The sequence below is a fragment of the Falco cherrug genome, chromosome 4 (assembly GCF_023634085.1).
Source record: "Falco cherrug isolate bFalChe1 chromosome 4, bFalChe1.pri, whole genome shotgun sequence".
In the NCBI taxonomy this organism is placed as follows: Eukaryota; Metazoa; Chordata; class Aves; order Falconiformes; family Falconidae; genus Falco; species Falco cherrug.
In genome coordinates this window covers 92,762,596-92,785,645 of record NC_073700.1, presented here as the reverse complement: position 1 = coordinate 92,785,645, position 23,050 = coordinate 92,762,596, and the positions used below count along the sequence as shown (strand labels likewise).

Sequence of the window (23,050 nt, the reverse complement as noted above, 5' to 3'; positions counted from 1 at the left end):
TTGCTGTTGTGAGCATGGCACTCATGAAGCCTGGTTTGTCCTGTGTCAGAGCTGAGGCTCTCTTTAGATTCTTTGCTGTCTAATAATAGCTGCTGTGTTTTCCTCAGTGGAGGTTCAGTCATGTACGTTGTCCATTTATTGTCATACAGTGTGTACAAACAATGTTTTAGAAAACTGTTTGACATTGTTTGAAATTGACTGGTAGTTTCATTGGTCTCTAGAGGTGGACAGACAGTTTGAATCAGCCTCATTTTCCTAAGCAACTAAAAGATATCAATTAGGGTAAAACAAATCATGTTTTTTGCTTTATTGCTATTCTTCCCTCAAAAGGCCTTTGATTATTCTGAAAATCCACTGTTTAGTCACAATTGCTGTCTCAAGAGTAAAATCAAACAAGAATGTTTAGTATGGATCCTTTTAGATGCTGTTAATTCCATACAAGTCTATTGCTCTACTGTTAAGGTTAAGGATTTTTGAGGGATGAATGAAGTCTGCTGGAAAGCATCAGCGTTTTCATACCCCAAACTACTAAGTCTTCCTATTCTGGTCAGAAACCAGCATTTTCTCCTGACAGTACCACTACAGTCAGAAACCCAGTTCATGTTAACTCATGGTTACAAAAATGCCTTGGTAGGCTGAAAGCCATGTGATAATGATGTGTGTTTTCCCCCACTTGCTATTCCAGGTTCAAAATGCATTTTTAAGTTTTTAAAACTCAAGTTTTAACTTTTCTTAAGTTCTTTTCTTGGCATCTTCAGAATAATTCTTCACTTGTAGTGATTCATATCAGTTTTGCTGCATTTAACCAGTGCTTAACTAAACTATTTTATGCTCACTGAGGTAACTAGTGGCTTAACTATGGTGTAGTGTGTTCTGCTTTGCCACAAATGTAGATGAGAGATTTTCAGTGTTCAAGTTGAGTTGGAGGGGTTTATTGTGTAAAACAAATACAGACAGACTCTGCGTAACTTGAGCTCTGCTTGGTTTGTGTGTTTTACACTGGGACAGAATTTGTAAACATAATTCCAGCTGTTCATCCAAACCTTACTGAAAAACCTTAAGAGCATGGATCCTGTTCAGATCTCCCATTGCCACCTCTGACTCGAGCGGTTTATGAGTTGGCGTGCTTGCCATGTGGTGTGGCAGGGGAGGTTGGAATGATGACTGCTGGTAGCATAAATTGGACAAAACTGGGAAAAGGCAAGCTGGATATGCCTTCAAAAGTTTTGGTCTTTTAGATGAAGATTAAAATGACCTTTGATAATTCAGTAACTTGTACAACCTTCTGATTCACTGTCATGCTTAACACTTTTTTTTTTAAACCATTGGCTGTCCTCATACACATCCCTTCACTTTCCCTTACTTTTCCTCTGATAGTACTGTGCTGTTGTCATTTAGCACAGATTTTGTGAAGCTTTCCCTCTTCATTAGTGGACAGAAGGTCCTCAGAAGCTTTTTAGCTAGAGTGCACCTCTCAGTATCCATGTTGTGGTCATCTAAGTGCTGTGTCATCTGTGGAAGTGGATGGCAAAATGAAACTATTGTGGACAGCTTCAGTATCTGTCCCATTTTGCATTATTGATGTAGTTGTGCAATCTTATTGACATAATGCAGAAATAGGCCTCAGGAAGGTCAGGCAAAGCAAATGGCTGAGATGCTGCTAGTGACATTTCAACTAGTCATGGCGGTGCTGAAACAGCACAAGAGAGGAAAATACGAAGGAAAGGGAAGGATAGGCAGAAACAAGATAGTAGATAGTGCTGGTGCCAAGACTTCAAGCTAATCCATATTTATTGTGCCTATTTAGCAGCGTTTGAGGAATGAAAATTTACCAAGAAAAATATGAAAACACTTATCTGCAAAAGGATGATTTGGGAGCTAATACTTCCTTCAGTCAGAGCCTGAGGCAGGAATGTATTTGGGTATTGCAGTAGTGAGTACAGCTGAAGTGTTCTTTGCCTCTATAGCAGCAAAACAAAGCTAATTGGTCTGCAGGTATCTGCAACCCCATGACACTCCTGCATGGCATGTGGAGTCCTGCAGTGCATGCAGGGAATGGAAATGGGAGACATATGCCCTTGTAAACATGATAATAATATGCATAAGTTTATTTTAATAAATGATCTTTACAAGTTTCCTGTTGTTCTTTGTTGCATCTTTTTCTCATTATCACTATTCAAAGACATTTTTAGTGCTGCTCCCCATTCTGACCTTGGGTTATTTCAAACAGATGCTTTTGAAGTGTTTTGTTTGTGTACCATTGAGCGTGTGCGGGAAATCTCAGGCAATTATATTTTTTCTTCTTACGTGAACAGCCATGAACAAGAAGTGTTTCCTACGATTTAACATTTTGTCAGCTGCACACAACTTTCTTTTCACAATTTTCAGTGCAAACTTTGCATTGCTTCATTCCTACCTGCTAATCTCTTTCATTGTACAATGAACAAACCATCGATCTCAAAAGTTACTTTTCTCCCAAGAGGTGATTTCCCAATCATGCTCTCCAAATTTGGATAATTGTACTTTTAACCTATCAGGTTGCTGAATATGTATTTCATGGTATCTCGAGGTTTTTCCGTAACATTTGCAGTTGGTAATTTGTACCAGCTGGAGCAGCCATTCTCACTCCTTTTTTATGGCTCAATAAAGAAGTGAGTTATTGCAATTAAAACAAGGATGTAAGATTCCACCAAGCAAAAGTACGTGATATATTCTTCGGATGGACCTCATGGGATGCTTGCGTAGCCTTTTCGATTTCATCTCTAAATAGGACATGTAATCTTGGAGAAATAAACATGCTTCAGAAATTTGCTTTTACCTGAACTTACTTTCACCATCAGTGTTGCAGTGGCCAGACTGTGGTTTTGGAGTAAGTCCAGTTCCTGTGCATATTAGCACCCAGGTTTGAAAGGCTGGTAGTGGTTTGCCACAGTACACCCAGATCTGTTAGCCAGGATGGAATTAAAGTAGACAAGGAAGCAGTCTGCAGTGCAAAGTCCAAACTACCGGAGTGTCAATAGAGGCCACTTCATGGAGAACTATTCTGAATCATTTGCACTCCAAAATAACGTGACTGGGACCCTATGGGACCCTATCTGAACTAGTTTTTTTTACAATTTGTGCTTGGCAACCTCTGGCTTTCATTTTGTAATGGCCTCTTGCCTTTTCTCTACAAAGACACTATGGTTCTGCTGATGGTTCCTAGGTTGTTAAAAATTTCTGGCATGGCAAATACCTAGCTCAACACCTTCTTCATGTGCAGCTAGAAGTTGGCAACAGCCTTGGTTTTACAGCCTTTAGCAGAAGACAAAGGAATGTTTACTACTGACTTTGGGAATGCTTCCCTCAAAATAAAGATAATTAAGGGTAGCAAGAATAGGCTTATTTTGTAGAAGTACAGACTGGCCAACTTGCAGCTGCCAAGAGGGAAATAATTTCGCAGTTTAATGCAAACTTTGTGGTCTTTTGGAGAACAACAGCTTGTTTTCAATGGTAGATTGTATATTGAGAAAAGACATATTAAGTGTATGAGCTAACAAATGTATGTGCTGGTATTACCAGAGAAGTGTGGTGAACTCCTGAACTTTTAGAGTTATTTCTTCAGGCTACAAAAAGTCCATAGCAGAGCTTTAATATGGTGATAAGTGAAATTTTACCACTGACTCAGCTCATTTTTCTGATTTTTAGACCAGCAAATCAGCGTATAAGTAATGTCAGTCAATTAGCTCTGTAATATTCCTAGTAAGTATGTTTTTCTGATTGGATATCAGAGGCAGAAAAGTGAGGATCCAGATCTTAAATGTGTCTAAAAGCCTCAGTGCCTGGGTATCAGATCTAGCAAGGAAAGGTATAAGCCTTTAAATATAAAGGAAATGGTTGAAGTGTTTAACCAGAAATCTGAGTATTCGCTATTTATGCCAATTTAGAATAAAACAAAATCTGAAATGTTTTTTCAATAGGTTACCTCTGATCACAGCAAAAATTGAAGCTAGCAGCTGTGTAAAATGGATCATTAAGGAGAAAATGCTTTACAACTCCGGATTTATATGCAGCACAAAATCTTTGGCTAACATCAGTTTGCCTGTCTCTGGTGGGGTCAGGGGTAATGACTTCAAGAGCATGCAGCTGCCTTGGGGATCTAGAGAAACATGGGGGTCCATTAGAGTAAGCACAAGTTTGAGGTCCGTGCCTGTCTGTCCGCATAGCTGGTGGGATATAAGCGAGATGTAGTCTTCCTCTGGGAAGTGCTGGTGGCTGAGGGTGGTCTGAAAGGAAACAGCTTGGGAAACACTTCTCCTGCCTTTGCTTACTGCACTTTTCTGAAGGCCAGGTGGGGACGTGCTCCTGCCTGAACTTCACATTGCATGTGGACTGTGATCTGCACTTGCCTGACTGCCCTGTGGGTTCCTAAAAGCAGCTCTGGAACATAACTGATTTTAGGAACTGGAAAGAATGAGATAGTTGCAGACTTTCTGCCCATGGATATTTTAATGGTAGCAGATGGGGGGCACGACTACGGCTACAATGAAATATTTTGAAATTATCTGCTGAACTTCTCCCTGATCTCTGCAGTGAGCATTAAGTAAAGAGTAAACATGGAGCTCTGACATTCAGAACTGCACAAAGCAATCTGCTAGCATAATTTGGAATAATGACCTTGTTCAAGGACCCAGAAATGTGATAATTGTGGTTTCAAAGGAAAAATGTTCCCTCTGTATAAAACAAAAGGGAATGCATCAGTGGATGCATCAACACTAAATTGATAGCATGTGTTAGTTGCCTCAAATGCAAATTTAGATGGTTCATTTCAGGTACCTATTTTTAAAGATGCAAAATAAAAATTTTGTTAGATTTGCAGCTGACATAACTGAGATAATTTTTTATAAAAGGCACCAGTGACTTGGAAAGACTTAATTCCTGAAGACTTCATTTGCTGTCTTTAGTTCTCATTTTCAACAAATTTAGTGATTCTACAGTTTCCCCAAAAAACCTCATTCACAGTAGCATTGCAAAAAGAAGTAGTCTGCCAAAAGGAAAGCTTACTTTGGGAAACACCAGTTAGAAGATGGCTAGTTATGAAAACAGAACCTTTCTTTCTCTCCCACATCGGAAGTTTACCCTTGTTCAGCTCTCAGTTTATTCAGTGGAAAGAGTCATCTCACCTCATCTCAGCTGTCTGAAACCACAATGGCTGCCTAACCTTGTCTTTTAGCTCATTTTTGTCATTAGTGGGGGAAGGAAGGCACACCAAAAAGGCAACAAACCCTTTCCTGAGGAAATATATAACAGGCATCTTTGAAGGGGGTTCATCTTGGCTATCCATCTCCAGTGATTTCCATGAGCATCTGTGTGCCACCTCTATAAAAGGTTAGTGCTAGGTGAGGTGGTTGACTTGAATGAAAAAAGACCCATGGCCAAGACTTCTAAAGAGCTCATCACCAAAGACTCTGACATCAAAATTTTACCCACATTAAGGCTTTTTATTGCTTACGTTTTCTGATTCAGTTCCCAAAGTCAGAACCCAAGAATGGGGAAGGTGCTTGCACGTGAGAGGACAGCACACTCTTTAGAAGTCTGCAGTAGCAGGACATGGAGAGAAGGGAAATTCAAAGGATTTGGTGCTGAGGAGTTGCTGGCTGTTGTTTTATTGAAAATCGTCCAGTAAGCTAAAGTTTACTAATTTGGGGGGCACAGGACTTCCCTTTCTGTAATAAGCACGGAGGAATTTATGGCTGTGAAGTGAAAAGGTAAACTATATATGATTTCACTTATAGTTGGCTAATGTGGTCAAAGGCTTATTTGACTGAAGGTGAGTTGAAACAAGCTGCTTGCCATCCTGCCAAGGCCACTGAACTTACCATTGTTGCATTTTCATGTTTCCAAATAATACAAAACCAATCCATTACTTCTATATCTTTAAAATTATTATTTCTTTTTTATTTAAAGAAGCCTATTTCAGGAAACATGAGGAAGGCAAAATAATTATTTGGGAAATTGCTTGTAGTTTCTTTTGGTGAAAAATGTCAGTGTAGCAATGCTCTGTGTTTCAGTGACTGCTCCTTGCAAAGACATGGTTTTGCTTCCTCTGGATGTTGTCACTTGCATTTTTCTATATCAAGCAGTGACAGAAGACAACTATCCAGCCTCATATAAATCCATGGGGTCACAGGCTGCCAGTTACTCTATTTTCAGTTGTGTTTTGAGGATTTTCAGTTGTGTGAGGATTACTGCTGGAGCTGGCTTTCTAGGTTGTATCTTTTCCTCAGTGGCTCACACATGCTCTATATGTAGAGCCTTAGACTGAGATGTGGCAGACTGCGGAATGAATCATACCTGCAGACTGTTGTGAAAAGCCATGGTGAGCTCCTGGATTACTTTCTGTGGGCGCCGTACCCCTCCCATCAACCCACTATTTGAGTGGAACATCAAAGGCTGTGTGTGCAGACTGTGGAGGCATCTGTCCACCCAGCTGACTGAAACTGCTGCACATACGCATTATGCCACATAACCCCATGCAGTCTGCTCTGGGTACTTTTGGGCAGTGTTAAGTATCATGTGCATTTGCTTTGCAGTTTCTCTACACCCTAGCAGGCAGGCAGATACTGTCATGGGGCATCTGACGGGCCTTCTACATGCTCACTGCTTAGCTGGTCTGCAAATGCTCTCTAAACCCTGGTATGTCCCTGGAATATCAGATTTATTGAGCTTGTACATTATAGTGAGATAGCAGATGCACATCTATTTCTGTGTAGCAATTCTTGAATAGAAATATAGTTCACTGTGCAGTGAATGTCTGTTTCTCAAACTTTCATAATTTCCTACCAGTAATTGTGGTGGTTTTCCAGAGAAGGGTAAGGAATATATTGTAGATCAGAAGGCAGAGTTTTGTCATTCAGTTCAGCAGATGTTTGTCTTCCCAGCCTGTAGGAGCAACCCTTGGTCTTTTTCTGTGTGTAAACTGAAGCTGGCATTTATGCAATCAGGATACTTCTGATTATTATTTTGTTCATTTCTAAAGCTTGTGGTTGATTTTAGTTATTTATTTTGGTTTTTTTAAAAGCTATTTGAGCTGGCTATCAAAAGAATGTTATCAGGAATGAGTTGTCTTTGAAATCGTTCTCTTGGGTTTTCATTACATAAGGGTAATTTGACTAACAAAAGCCACATAAACACAGACTGATGGCAGAGGCACCTCTTATTCATGCCCTCAGAATCAGAGTGACAAGGATTTACTGAGGCTGAAAATGTTCCTCACTAGTGTCTAATTGTGATGGCATTCAGTGTGCCAGTTTTATCTCGTGAACCTCTGTGATAAACAGGCCTGTGAATAGAATGTCCCATTCTGAAGATACTGCTGACAATATTTTGGGGGAAATTTTGTTTATCTAAACATTAAGCATGGCAATATTATTAGAAATGGTTTCTTATGTGGATGTAGCAGCTTGCATTTTTATTCTATATGCAATTGCAACACCTTTTACAAGTACACTCACTTCCATTGAAAGTCGGTGACATTTGAGACTGAAGGAAGTGGCTGAACAGCACAAAGTTACTTTGCAAGAAGAGAGAGGCTGTAAGAGCAGATCTGATTTCTTACAGAATGTGTTACAGGATGCTTTATGTTTAGAGGGAATCCCCAAACTTTGCTAATGGAGTGCGGTGTCAGCATTGCACTGGATACAATAGGTTATTGTCTGTTTAAGGAAATTTCAACTTAAATTTGAAAAGATGATTCCAAAGATTTGGAAACCTGAGGAATATCAAGAACAGATTCTCTTCTGGGATATGAAACCAACATTCAGGATATGAAACCTGATGGGTTTTTGCTACATACACCCATTTTTGTCAGGCATCCGGAAAATTTCTCTATGCAAAACTTTCTTGCACCAGATGTACATCAGTAAAACTCCCACAAAGGAGTTGAGAAGGGATATTCTCACGTATAGCTGTAGCTGTGGAACGATTTAGTGTTATGAAAAGGGTTTCTCTATTTGTGTGTATGAACTACATACATCTTTGAAAGGAAGTAAGAATGACACATCTTTTCTGGGGTTATTGCGGCAGGAAGCCAATAACTCATTTTAGCTACCTGTGTCACTATTAGCGGGGGTGGGAGAAGTTCTAATTTACTCACATTTCTTAAAGTTTTTCAGGACATTTTCATATTTTGCAGAAAGATAAATCAAAAGCTTTGGGGTTTTTTTTTTTTCTTTGGTGTGTTGTGGACCACATCTACCTTCTGCTGCTCCTCCTCAGATGGGAGACAGGAAACCCTGAATGATTTTTTCCAACCTCTATCTGTAGCAAACTTTTGTACACCCAACCCAGGCTAATAATCCACTCACAGGGATTTTCTGTTCTAGCATACAAGTCCTTTCTTCCACCAACCTGTTCTTTAGGACTGACCCATCAAACTTGATTCCCTCGGTCTATCACCTGAGCTCTGGGATGTCCAGTTTCAGCATATGTCAGAGGGGACCAAGCAGCAGTCGCTTCAGCCCAGAGTTCCCCTCTCTGCTGGGGGCCTTCGCTAGGTGGGCAGGGCTCAGTTTTGATAAGGAATTCCACTGCAGGCTTTCTTAATGCAACTTTTATCAGAGTTAGCAGAAGCTTGTGAATAGCTTTTGATCTCAAAGAATTAGTGTTAATTGATGAAGGAACGTTGTCTCAAGAGAGTACTTCACCAGCTCTAGCAGTGCTGTGTTCAATAGTTTGCTCTCTTCTCCCAGCTGTAATAAAAAATCTCTCTGCTTTCTACAAACCTCACCTGTCAGGTAGTAGGCTATTGCGGTTGAAACAACACATTAGTCAGGTTTAGCTGTCAGTATCAAACTGTTTAGCTGTTAATATCAGGAATAAAACAGGGACAAATATTCCCTCTGTGGTAATCTGTAATGATACCAGAATTTTTGATATTTCTTTTTATTATTATTTTTAATGTGCAAAGTGTTTTTTTCCTCAGCCAGCCCAATGGTATGAGAATGATTTCTCAGAGCAAAAGATTGAGTTGTACTGTTGAAAACGTGTGGTGAATCACAGCCATAAAGCTTTGAAAATAGATGCAGAGACTAGCCAAGCAGCTTTGCAGACTTCACACCGGTTGAAGGAACTTGCCCCAAGTATTCAGACAATACATGTGTTTTGCATGTTAATTGAAGCTGACTGGTATCCAGACTGCAGGGGTGTTAATCTTCTCTGAAGTGATATGTAATGCTATTAAAAAAAAAAAAAAAAAATCAACAGCATAAAAGCAAGCCCTCTAGCTAAGGAGATAAATATTTGTACACAGATACTGTTTTATTTATAACAGAGAAGAGAATGCTTAGAGCGGTTACTCAGAAATTTTACATTTCAAGAACACGCTGAAAACAGCTTCGCTTTTCCCTGTTATTCAGTTGGATGCAGAGCGGCTTTGGGTCTTTGAGCTGTGCATCTTTGAGGGACAGGGTTCAGTTGCTCAGTTTCTAGTCATTTGCTTTCTAACTCCCCGAATCCTATGATTGCTAGTTCCTCAGGGAGAAACGCTAAAGAGCGGAAGCAGGGCTGCAGAGCGGCATACTCATCGGATAACCTCTCGCCTTCACTGGGGACCCAGCCTGCCTGCTTTACACAACCATATTGCTCTGCTGAATTCAGTGGGATTATCTGTAGATACTCTCAGGGTATTTTGTGATGGATGCATATGGATATTTTCTTGGAAGGGCAGTGCGGTAGGCTGTGTTCTGGAATTGGCCCTTTTCCAAGACTTTACACCTACTTGAGCTCCCTCTGTGATCAGAGGAAGTTAAAATACATAGCATTGCTCAGGACTAGGATTTTCCTTGGGCAGTTAAGAGATTCATTCCGAGGACTAAAATGTGAAATAAGTGAACAGAACAAAGGCTCTCAGACTTTTCCCATAATACTTGGCACATATTCACAAAGAATTTACAGGCTGGAGGAACAGTTTCCCTAGAAATCTCATTAAAAAAGGCATTAACTGTATCTTAATATAATTAAACAACTAGATTTAGAGCTAATATTGTGTGACTAACCAGTTCTTTGTAATTGCTGTGCTGATGACCGTAATCTGAGAAACTTTTGGCTGACCTACAGCATGGCTTGCTTGTGGCATGTGCCATGGTCTTAAGACAGCTTAATATTAGAAATGGTTAACACCTACCTTCTGGCCTGGGATCTCCTTCTGCAGAGGAATTGGCTGCTTCTCCTATAACTAGTGCCATGGGCTTCAGCGGAACTAGGTCTGGTTGATCTTTGCAAATTTTCAGTTCTAAATTTGAAAGGAAAAGGGGTGGGGGGGGGGGGGAGGAGAAACAATAGGTTTTGATCAGTCTATAATGAACTTTTTAAAACAGAAGAGAACAAAACATGCTTTGGTTGAAAAAAGTGTTTTGTTCATACAAATAGACAGTTACAGTAAAAGCAAAGGAAGTTATGAACCGGGTTCCTTAAATTGATTATGATAATTACATCAGTATGTTTCTTTCAGTCAGTAGCCTGGCAGACTCAGCATTTTCCTGTGAAACAGTGCAAGTGACTGAACCCTACTCACTTGCTGCACTGACTAGTCTGTGGGGTAAAGAAAGGACGTCAGCATCTTGCCCTCTGCCTCCGTTGCTTTTATTCAAGCTCCTAAAAATAAAACATGTTAGAAGTTCATGGTGATGTTTTTATTTCAGTCAGAATGGCTTGGTGAATTTGATTGAACGCCGGAATTATTTCAGCCACCCTGAAACAGACTTTTTGAGCTAATAAATTTGCCTGGATGCCCTTCAGTGGGACAGCCCGGCCTTAACTTTATCGTCACATTTAGGACTAGTTAAAAAAAAAATGGAGATACATGAAATGCAAAGACAAACTATCACTGGGCTCCTATTTAGTAAAGGTAACTGACAGCTGCTGCTGTGACTCAATGAATCAGAAATAGTTATACATAATAGATGGTAAGACAAAGACAATATAATTTTTTTTCACATGAGAGCGGCGGATCGTGTGACAAAGTTTTATTATAACAACTGTACTTCTGTTTTTCCAAATGATTGATGTACTCAGTACTCTGCATAATCTTCTTTGATGATGAATGTTGGTGCCATGAAGCAACTGTTACTCACTGTGCTATTATTGAACATGAATTTTGAATGGCTTGTGGCATAGAGCTGCCGGCTATCTAAATCAATGAAACAAAAGTCAGGAAGAGCCAAAGATAATGTTCCTTCTGTGGCATTGACTCCTGTGGCTTGTGTACAAACAGTGTTTCTGGTAACTAGTTAAGGGGTCACATCCCTGGACTCCCCATACACGAGATGAAGGAAGGAGGAGGCATGTGAACCAACACTTACTGTTTGGACATGAGAGTTGTTTGTGGGTTTTTTTCCTCTTCCTTCTTGCATTGGCAAGGAAAGCTGGGAGTGGGTTGGGGGGATCAATGTTTTGGCTCTAGGGAGGAGGTGAGTTTGTGTTCCATGTGTGCTGCCTGAGGCTGGAATCAACATAAAAGGTGGGGGCACACCTTTTCTAGCTCTGCTTATCAAACACAATGTGTTGCTGCTCGCACCTGGTGGTGCAGTTGCATGGAAGAGGGAAATGGAAGCACCAAGCCATGTTTCTTCTTCCATGGGGCTGAGGCTGCTCCATGGATTCCCTCAGCTGGGTCCCAGAATTGGTTGAATGTTTTCCACCTAGTTTACAGAGATGAAAAGAACTGTGTTCAGTGTATTTGTACACCCACTGACCTTCCCATCTCCATTCTGACATCAGGAATGAGGTGTTGAACGATACTTTTGGGCTTTTGACTGCCGACAAGCAGATGAATCAATCCTCCTGGAGATGAAGGGTCTGCTTCTTGCACAAGTTTCTTTGTAAAGCTAAATATGTAGCTTTGTAGTATGTAAAGCTAAATACGTAAAGTTGTAAATATGTGTCAGCAGTACCACTGTCAGTAGGAGTGTTTTTTACGTGACCTAGCCAGAGGAAGAATTAATATTTTTTTATAATTTTTGTTCTCCACAGCCTTGCTGTTTATGTGGGGAAAGGGGGGAAAGGAAACCCAGCTGGGAAGAGATGTTGGTGCAGTGCACATGGGCAGATGAACTGCTCCTCAGCTCTGCCATGAAATACATGAAATACAGCCCCATGGAGACCTGATTTCTCTTGATAGCACTGCTGCCCCAGTGAGCACCACGGGAATACAGATACTCACTTTATTTTAAGAACTTCATGCACAAGTCTACTGTAAGAGGCTGGGTTCCCACTGAGGTTGACAAAGCAGGAGCAGGCACATATGTTGGGCTGTAGCTCTGAATTACATTGTGGGAAAGGTTATATTTCTTCATGGACTATAGAAATAGCTAAGGAAGAGTAGTCTCCTAAATTGAAGACAAATTTTAGATGACATGACTGCTTCTCCATTTTTGCATCTTGAACTGGACAAATGAACAACTTGTGATTACTGCTACACTGTTAAATGTGCATTTGAATATTTATTTAACTGCTGTTTAACAAGGATGAAGACATTCTTAAAAATGTTTAACTTGTCAAGTATTTATCCCATTGTCTGTTTAAAGGAATTACAATTTTCTTCTCCTATATGTAAGCAGTATAATCTTGTATTGTTTAAAATACTTAGATTTTACTCTTCACTTTTACATTTTCTTCTCTTTCTTCCATTTTATGTTTTTCTAATTTGCCACAGAAAGTAGAGTAAAGGAGAGGAAAAGACAAGAAAATCGCAGAAATATATTGTCTTTGACACAGGAGATATTTTCTGCATAAATTTTTGTTTTCAGAAAGTCTATTTATGCCCCAAATAATAATAATAACCTGATAAAAAAACTTCCATGAATTCTGTTTAATATAGATGGAATAGTCTAAGCGTGACCTCTTGACCTAATGAAAATTGTAACCTTGTAGAGTATTTCTGCAATATTTTTAAATATACTCTTAATAGAATTTTGCATTTATGTACAACAGTCATCGTAACTGGCTGACATTTGTCAAAAGGTACTACTCAAGAAGTTACTTCCTTTCTTACGGCTGGAATGAAAATGCCCTCTCTTAGTTTCTGTGTTAAATTTCAATTGATTTCTCTTTTAACTTATTTCGGTATCAGTAGGGAATGGGCATAACTCACTGAATTATTTGAGCCTAAATATGACGTTTGTCTGGAATCATTGTGACTGATCTTTGAAAAGCGATTTTTTTCTTGGTTTCTAGTATATGGCTTGAAGAACCTTGTAGGCTTCCAAAATTTTTCACCTGCCAATCATGTATGCTAGGTCTCATGTTGGATCCGGTTTTGAACTGATGCCTACTCTCAAACCTATTTCTTTTTTTTTACTAATCAGATTTCTGTTTTCCTTTTCTCTAGATTACGGTCCTTGGTAAAGCAGTTAGAAAGAGGGGAAGCTTCCGTTGTAGACCTAAAGAAGAATTTGGAATATGCTGCGACTGTTCTTGAGTCAGTATACATTGATGAAACTAGGTGAGTTAAGTACAGATGTCAGCACTCTTATATGTAGTACCAATGACACAAAATTGTAATTTACACATCATTTGGGAAGGCTGTTTTAGCCAATATTTATTACTCACAGACAATATGTTTTTAATCATTAAAATTTTGTATTCTGCATAGCACAGATCTTCAATCCTTAGTCTAAAAGCTTCTTTAAATTTCCTGGAGCAGGGGAGGAGATCAAAAGCAATCATGAATTTAATATATATTCTCTTGGAGAAATATTTTCATAATAATTGTGTCCCACTTTTTCTGAAAGTTCCTAAATTCCTGCTCCTGCATTACTTTCAAATAGTGTTAAATCTTTTACTTGTATCAAGTCTTTGAAACAAAAAAAATTTGTTACTCCAGCTCATGATAGAGCTAGAGTGGTAAAACATTGCAGAGGAGTTCCCCTCTCTGTTCTGTGCCATTTCCCCAGTGCTAAATGCACTTGTGGAGTCACCTCAGATGACCAGAATGGGAAAGGAGAAGACTGTACAATACTAACTGGGTAGTTAGACATGACCATAAATGAGCTCTGAAGGGCAGAAAGGTCAGGAATATTGACAAGCTGAAGGTGAAAAGTCAGTGGGTGATTGTGTAGTTGTGCTTCAGAAGGCTGATACTTCTGGCTTGTTGGCCTACCAGTGAGTTTCATAATCCGATATTTAATTATGTGAAAGAACAGACAATCTGTTGAAGACTTTAACAGTTGTGTTCCATTAGGGCTGACAAACCAAAGACTTTTAACAACTGCTTAAATTAGAATATATGTGAGTTTCTTTTTAGTTAACAATGTTGCAGTGCTCTTCAAGGGACTCTGCTTACTCGTTTTTTTCCTCCCCCTTCTAGGCGTTTACTGGACACAGAAGATGAGCTCAGTGACATTCAGTCCGACTCTGTGCCCTCGGAGGTCCGGGACTGGTTGGCTTCTACCTTCACACGGCAGATGGGGATGATGCTCAAAAGGACAGAGGAAAAACCCCGGTTCAGGAGTATTGTCCATGCAGTACAAGCTGGAATATTTGTGGAAAGGTAAAGGAGCATGTAATTACTTTGTTCTAGTAGCTGCCGAGGCACCACAAATTGTGCCTGTAGTATGTGATGACACAAAGACAGGAGGTGGAGGAGAATACCTTAGGCCAGAAGACCTCAAATAACTAGGAGATGACTTTATTGAAGACTATTATGCGTCTAATGATGTTTCTACACAGAGCTGGATAGCACCTTGAAACCTGGGCTTAAGCAACAGCTTGAACTGGTCTGTTCTTGCCATAATACAGATGTAATAGCACAGCTGGAATAATTTTGACAGAGAATATGCACCTCTGCATAGCCCAAGGTCAGAAGTGACAGCTTTTAAAATTCAGTCCATCCAGACCAAGCCCTCCCTTGCCTCTGTTGGACTCTGTGGTCTAGTACTCCTCATGAAGTACTACTAAGAAACAGAAGAAAATCCTGTATCATGGTGTTACTGGAATGAACTATAGAGCAAGAATGACGGGAAAAGCCTGGAGCTCAGGGAGGATTTCAAAAGACCCATGGATTCCTCTCAGCCTTCTCTGTTGTGATTTGCATTAGAACCTACTGCTAAAACTCATTTTACTTTCTGAACCCTTTAAAACATGTAGTCATTTCAATTCGTACTCACTTCCAATCTTACCTTTTCTTCTCAAGTGACCACTCTTCACTGCCATTCTTCCTTCAGGCTGGAAGGAGGGCTGGCACATGTGAAGCTGTCAGAAGACTTTAGGCAGCGGCAAAAATGGCAGGTGCCAGGTCTGTGCAGCAAAACTCAAGGCAGGAATGGAAAAGCAGAGCACCTTTTGCTGTTCATCAGAATGGCAGTGAGAGCCTACAAGCCCTCTGTGCTGGGCACAGCAGTGGACCACAGCCCTCAGAGACACACGGAAGCCTCCACTGGCATGTCTATGGCCTGTGTAGTTATCTGTGTACCAAAGTTACCGTACATGTGTTAAGAGTGGCAGCAAACTGTTATGAGGTGGAACCTGTCATTTCTCCTGTATTTGACAGGGTATTTGTGAATGAACCCTCCCTCTCAGTGGGGGCCTTGCTTCAACAAGGAGGTAAATGAGCTGTAGAGAGCTGGCTGCAGGGGGCTGTTTTCCAGCTGATCTGGATCATGTGGCCCAAAGGAGGAAGCGTTTAGATATGATACGGCATCAGAGGAGGATGGTGGCTCTCCTGAGCTCAGGGAGAGGGTCACTGCTTAAACTGTCACTTAGGAGAAGGCTATGGGTCTCCTTGCTGGATTGAAGAGGGGGTAAGAAATTCTGTAATTTGGGGAGTGGGTGAATGTAATTATGCAAAAGGGGCTGCCTTTTTTCTGGTCTGAGCGCAGAGCGTGGCAAATCAAAAGGGAACTGAAGGGAGACTTGACACAGGATCACTTCAGATGGGAAAAGAGAGCTTTCCATCATCCCCTTTTAGTCCTACGTTGCCTAAGTGGAATTAAGAGCGACCTGTGGAAAGGCATTTTAGCTTTAGCAGTGTTTCTGCCTTCACCAAGCCTGCTAAACACAGTGTGGCCTGAAAACAAGTTTAAAATCTGGTACATACTTCAGTGCTTTGTTTAGTGTGGTTGCAGATGTTGATATTGCCTTATTCTTTCCCTCTATCCCTCAAACACTCATACACAGCGGACAAAATATTTTATACCTATCTTAAAAAAATGCAGAAAAAGTAACAGCTGTACCGAACTGGAGTTGATTCGTTGCAGACAACAAATGATTTCTGAAGCATGTTCAGAATTGGCTTGCATGTGGACCAGCAAGGACTAAGGGAGCTGAAAGAGCAGTATGGTCATCTGCAGTGGAAAACGGGGAGCATCTTGTTTATTTGAGTGTAACCTTTCCCTCTGATGAAGACCTGATATTGGCATGTTCTCTGTGATGTCTTGCCAGGAAACCAAGCCATGAGATACTGGGGATTGTGTAGTCTCAAGTTAGGCTATACAATAAGAATATTTTAGAGCATATTGTGCAGGTTAGGAATAAGAAGGAAGAAAAAAAACACATTCTGTTTAGGGTTTCCTGGGCTAAATAAGGTCTCCTGTAATGGTCTGTTGCTTTATGACTTTTGTTTGTTTTGATTTGTTTATTTATCCGTTGCCTTACCTGTTTTATTTTGCTAGAATGTACAGACGGACTTCAAATATGGTCGGTTTGAGCTACCCACCAGCTGTAATCGGCGTGCTAAAGGTAATCCAAATAAAAAGGTGTTGGGGGTGTTGCTATACAAAGCATCAAGACAACACTGTGATATTTGACTTGGTAAGGGGGTCTTAGCACTTGCCCTTTCCTTCCTTCTGACATTTAGTTTAGTTCACATACATTAATCATTACTGGCCTAAGGGAATATCCTTTGAATAAAGGAAAGAATAGAGTTCAAGGCTGTGGCCATTTTCAGGTTGTGAAGGTTACAGCTCTGTTCTAGATTATAGTGATTAAACTGGGGACTTAGTAACATGCTGGAATCAATCACAACCTCCCACAGGGAAGAAAGAAAATACAGATGGAGAGAGGTGGAGAAGGAAAAGGATCAGTTGCTGTGAGAGAAGGGAGTTTCTTGTATTGCTTGGCTTCAGGTTTTCAAAGCGACAAAACCAGTTTAGGAATAATAACCCTTTTATGAGTTTTGAGGTTTCAGAGGAAAATGAATTAGAAGTAGTTGGGGGGTGAGGGCGGGGGGTGTGGAGGTGGGAAGGAAGATTCAATCCATGGGACAATTGCAAGGTTCTTGACTTAGGCAGGAATTATGAAGACCACAAATACAAGTTAGCGACCAACTGCCTACACAGCAGCTTTGCAGATGACATGTTGCATGTGGTTCAGCCATGCCATGCAATGGTGAGAAAGTGATATGGTGGGGCAATACACACGGACATTATGTGTAAAGCTCACGAAACAATTCTACTGCTCTACTCCACACTGGGAAGACCTACAGGTAGGATACTGAATCATTTATTTATTTATTTATTTTTGATAGTACATGAAAAGGTGTGGAGGAACTGCAGAAGGTCCATTGAATGCAAGAAGAATGACCAAACATGCTTTTCACGTACAAAATGAAAGCATCCATCCAGACCTTCTTTCGAGTGCAGGTTGACAAGCGTTAGCTTCACTCCTGCAAATTAGATCTTTGTTCGTTTAGAACTAAACCCCATAGCAAGCTCATGAGAGGACTTCCTTATAATGGTACCTCTTCTCCTGGGTAACAATACTCTTCTCAGTGGTAACAATACAAATCCAAAACCCATTAGCTACTCTCAGCTGACTTAAGCCTACAGAATCCCTCTCCTCTTTCAATGTTTTCAAATGATTACATGTCATCAAGAGAACTGATCATATCAGTAAGTTAAGACACGTGAATAAGCACGAAGTCCTTGACTAGTTTTGCCCAGAGTGAAATAATGCTCGCTTGGCCACTGTGTACTCTAGGATGTATTTTTTTTTCCAAAACTCTGGAGAATATGTCTTTGCCTGGATAGCCTTGGGTTTGGTAGTGGATGTGATTGAAATGGGAGTTACTTGTTTTGAAGAACTCTTCTGTCTTTGAAATACTACTTCATCTGAAATTTCCCAGTCGCATCTCCTGAATGGAAAATGGTCCATTTTGTGGCTTACTTCAGTCCAGTAAAGCCACATGAGAAAACTTGACAACTCGCCAACTGCTTGGTGTGCTCTGTAAAACAAGCTTATGGTTTAAGCATGCCAAAGGGTGTAGGAGTGTACCATACACATCTCTTCAGCTGTTCTGGATTGCCATAACCAACTTCCCCCTTAATGCCCTGTTAATAAGGACAAGGATTGAGATGACATGGAGTCAAAACTAGCTTATTTTTGAGCTATGTGCTCTCCTTTTTGCTGCCGTGGCTGACAGGACATGTGCACTGAGTAACCCAAAGCTGTGGAATCAGCTTGGCAAAAGGAAGTTGGTTTTAATAAAACAATTAAATACTGCATCTTCTGCAAAAAATGCAGATGGAATGGTAGCGGTGCAAGTCCTAGGTATATAATCTCTCTTGCTTTTTCAGTGGATGAGGAGTTAGGCAGTTTTTTAATTTGATTGCCCAGCAGTTATGTCTCTCTCTGTCTCTCTTGGATACTGGTTTTTCTAGTGCAGTAGCCTAATTGCCTTTCTGCATCCCATGGGTGTGATGATGCAAGACCTGTTGCCACAAAAGGGGTGATGAGCCTTGTGTCTCCTTGGAGTGGTGGCTATGCATACCATGCATCTAAACGTGTTTGAAGAAGTCGGTATGTTAATTTACCCAGTAATTTGTGGTGATCTGCTGTTGAGCAGTGTAGCTCTACAGGCAGAACTTGACATTAGCTAAGCTGCTGTAGTAGTTCCCTGCTTTGGAAGTGAAATTTTCAGCCTTTTTCGATGTCTGTGCTGTCATGGCAATATTTTCTGGGCTAGCTAATATAGAGGTAATGAACGCAGAACCTGTAGTTACTTGCAGTGACTGTAGTACAGACTTTGTGTCTGTGGCTAGAAAAATGCCAGGCCTGCCAGTAACACTGAGCAGAATAACATGTATCCCTGCATCTGCTCGTTGGCTTAGAAACCCAATCAAGTGTTGGAGGTTAAGGTCAGAGAGAAAGGCAGGAAATGGAGTATTTAGGAAGAACTGGTGTTTCCCTTCATGTTTAGGTTCCCCCAAGCAGTGGGGCAATGACCAAGTAATAAGGCCACAGGGCTGAGCAGGAAGACACCTTGGATCTCATTGCAGTGACACCCTAGTGTGTATATGTCTATGCATTAGAGCAGCTTTTGACTACAGGACTTTTTGAGGCTACAGGGCCAGTGACCTAGAGACATGTGTAGCACAGAGAATTTCCCATCCCTTGCTTCTGCTGCTCTCCTTAGGGAGAAGAAACAGTTTTTCTCCCCCATCACAAGACATCCATAAAGTTCTGCCTCTCTAGATCTCTTCCCAATAGAGGGGTCACTTCTGTGTTAGGTTTGTGGTTTTTTGAAGGTCATAAAATCCACTGATTTTCAAAGCGTAACTGGTGTTGCTGCAAGCCTCTGAGCAGTTTGTGACACTTTCATGATTCTGTTAAGAGGCTTTTTTCCCCTGGTTGTTCAGGGTATAATGCTGCTGTCATTACTGTCAATAGCAAAACTTGTGTTGTCTTGACAAGAGCAGGGATTTCTCCCTTGGTATAATCTAAATGGCTGTACTGTGAAACTTGCCATCTATGTTGTTAACTGTTACTGTGTACGAAAGAACAGTTCAGATGTACTGTTGTGCAGTTTCACGATTTGGCAAATGTTATCTGCTGCAAGAACACAACATAAACTCCAGGAGAAATATATCAAGCAACAACCCCCATGTATTTCTACAAGCTAAGATTGCCTTTACAGTGAATGAAATTTCGGCATAGTGAAGACATTCTTTTCAAGGCCAGAGGACAAAAATATTCTATGCATGCCAGTGTTAAATTAATTTGCTTCATTGACTGAGATAGCTGATTACAAAATAGAAACACTCGAACCCCAGGAAAATAGTTAAAATTTATTCAAGTACTGAAAAATTATTTAGTTTATTTTATTACATATTACTTAAATATTAAAAATTAATGACATATTATTATTTAATTATTTAAAATGGATGCTCTGGGCATTCTTTTTCTTGCCCATTTTCTAAGTTTGTTCAAGAGCTTTAAACATGTTTTCTTGGTGGAAATTTTTCCTCTCATTGATTTTCCTCTCCAACACCTACTGAAAGTGTTGAAAAGCTGCAGTTTATGGTTACCCTTCTGTGACTTGGGCCACATATCATCTCCAGAGAAGCTGGACCCTGCCTTCAGTGTGTGGGCTCCACACGGTTTGTAATACCAACTGCTGAGCGAGCGATTTACTGGGATAGGTGAAAGGGGAGCTAAATCTTCAGCATCCTTGATAGTCACTCCCTATCAGCCTCTCTATGGACCATACTTCCATAAGGGGCATACTCAGCTCTTGTGTAATCAACATGGTGCTAGTAGCAAGGCTGTCAGGATCAGCCTGTGATGGAGAGAACCGGTACCAAAGACACTGATCTCATGCAGAATGTCAAAAACCTATAGCTGTGCTGCCATATGGGTGACTGACCACACCTCGTGGTTAAAGGTCACTGTCCTTTGCGTTTGACTTGAAGTTAGTCCTTTCGTGGAACATGAGCACGGCAGCAAACAGCAAAGGTGGATTGGGCTTTAAGAACTTGGTAGATCATTGTAATTTAACGGTTTTGTTCTTGCTAAAACCAGGCGGCTGGACTGTAATCTTTAACAGTATTCAACACTGGTCTAGCCAACCTCCATTTCTTGTGTTGAGAGCAGTTGTGCATGTGTGTGTGTGCAATGTAGTCATCTTTCATGGTCAAAGTGCCACAAGGAGCTGGGAGGTAACCTGCCACAGAGTTTGAAAGTGGAGAGAAATGTCAGTGTACAGATGTCAATGTGTAATCTGTGGTTTAAGGATTGGAGAAATCCGTCTGGGAAATTCCTCAAAGTTGTCAGCAAGCAAGAGAGATGGAGAGCTGGCCCTGTGCCAGATGCAGCTGCCTGGTTGATGTGTATTTTATTCTTGTAGCCCTAAGTCCTTCTGCACCTTTCTTCTTTGTTGCTAGGAAGAGGAAAAGTTCAATAGGATTTCAGGAAGATCCAGTTCTGAGATGGAGGAGCTTTACCTTGCTAGATAATGAGTGCTGTCAGCTCTCATGGCCTTTCCTTAGAGTTGAGATTTGAACTCAGCCTTCTGCAAGAAGGTTTATACCTTATACTTTAGCTTATCAAGGAGCTGGGAAGTGAACTTTCCCTCCTTGCTCTCTTGACTGACCACCCTGCAGCATGAATATCTAATTTACAGATGATTGGAACTTTCCCAACTGTAATTAGATATTTTCTCTTCTGTTATCAAGGTTGTTTTTTCTATCATTGTTAACACTTAATGTAACATTACTGTGATTTTCTCCTGCTCTGTAGTTTTCTGAAAGCCCCACTGCACTCGCTTATCTTTAAAAAACAACAACAAAAAAAAACCCAAAAAAAGGAAAATGTCTTTGGGCAATGTAAGCTGCAATCATCACAGTTCAGGATTAATCTTAAAATCAAAAGGAACTAAGTTGCTTTTTGGGTTTAGCAAGACCATTCTCCTAAGCAGTTATTTTGGTTGATTGAACAGGAAATGGTAAAAATATGACCATAGGTGCCTTTTTTTTTTTTTTTTTTAACGGCAAGAAACATATCACTTTATTGTGTTTGAAGCATGAGCAAAGCCTTGGAGTGCTTTGCACCACAATATAAAGTCATTAGAACTCTATAGCAACAGCAAAAGCCAAAGGCTTTGATATAATTCAAAAGCATATCTTTTTTATTCCTGTTTCCTTCCAAGTGAATTATTTTTTTTCATAGACATAGCACATGGGTAGGGGACAAAGGAGGGTGAAATCAGCCCCAATAGGACCACCCCAATGTTTCAGCTACTAAAGCAAACCAAGATTCTCATCGTTGTGGATTCAGACTTTGCCAGTAAATTCTGGTGTGGAGAATTGCCACCTTTAGAAGAAACAAACAGCATACGTGTTCATAGTGGAAGCTTCTTAAGTACAAGTCATACAATGCTGATGAGTAAATTAAGACTGTGCAATGGTTAAATGGGATTGGAGAAGTTAAAAAAAAAAAAGCTCTATGCTTACATCACCACTCTAATTCTCAGTTTGTAGATGTAAATTGTTAGCAATTGAGTATTAATTAAATGTCTTTTCTACCCACTCTTGCAGAATGTAGACAAGTGGTCCTTTGATGTATTTGCACTAAATGATGCCAGTGGGGATCACGCGCTGAAATTCATTTTCTATGAACTTCTCACACGCTATGATCTGATCAACCGTTTCAAGGTCAGTAGTTAAAAGAAGAGTCTCTTCTTCTGTCTTGGATTTTGTTCAACTTCCCTCTCCTCCTGCTTTGTTCCATTCAAAATGCAATTTTAGCCCTTTTGAAAGTCTTCATGGACACTGTGCTTTCCCCAGTAAACAAGACCAACTGTTATTGAAATGGTCCTTTGAACTGCAATGGGACGCCATGAAGTAGACTTCCAAACAGGCTTTGTTATGAAAACTATGGTAAATCTTACATTTGATTCACACATACTTTGTGGGAACGGTGGTGTCATTCTCCTGAGATTCACAGGACTCTCAAGCGTGCAGGCAAAAAAGAAGAGCTTGACTTCAGATTCAAATTGATGAAAAGAAGCATGGCCAATGGGTTGAAGGAGGCAATTTTTCCCCTGTTCTCTGCTCCGGTGAGACCCCAGCTGGAGTACTACATCCAGCTCTGGAGTCCTCAGCACAACAAAGGCATGGACGTGTGGGAGCAGGTCCAGAGGAGGGCCACCAAAATGATCAGGGGCATGGATGTGAAAAGAGTCTGAGAGGGTTGGGCTTGTTCAGTGTGGAGGAAAGAAGACTCCAGGGAGACCTTGCTGTGGCCTTTCAGTCCTTCAAGGGGGTCTGTAAAGAAAGATGGAGAGAAACTTTTGCCTGTT

At 40.6% G+C, this 23,050-nt stretch overlaps 1 protein-coding gene across 8 annotated transcripts in view; it reads left to right on the top strand.

Moving 5' to 3' along the window:
• PDE1C (phosphodiesterase 1C) overlaps positions 1-23,050 on the top strand; it is a 370,389-nt gene that overhangs the window by 273,814 nt on the left and 73,525 nt on the right. For all 8 annotated transcript variants that reach the window (XM_055708673.1, XM_055708674.1, XM_055708678.1 and 5 more), the window contains 4 exons: positions 13,367-13,480; positions 14,345-14,527; positions 16,647-16,713; positions 22,287-22,403. In XM_055708673.1, the coding sequence (XP_055564648.1) occupies positions 13,367-13,480; positions 14,345-14,527; positions 16,647-16,713; positions 22,287-22,403 (481 nt within the window). The remainder of the gene's footprint in view (positions 1-13,366; positions 13,481-14,344; positions 14,528-16,646; positions 16,714-22,286; positions 22,404-23,050) is intronic.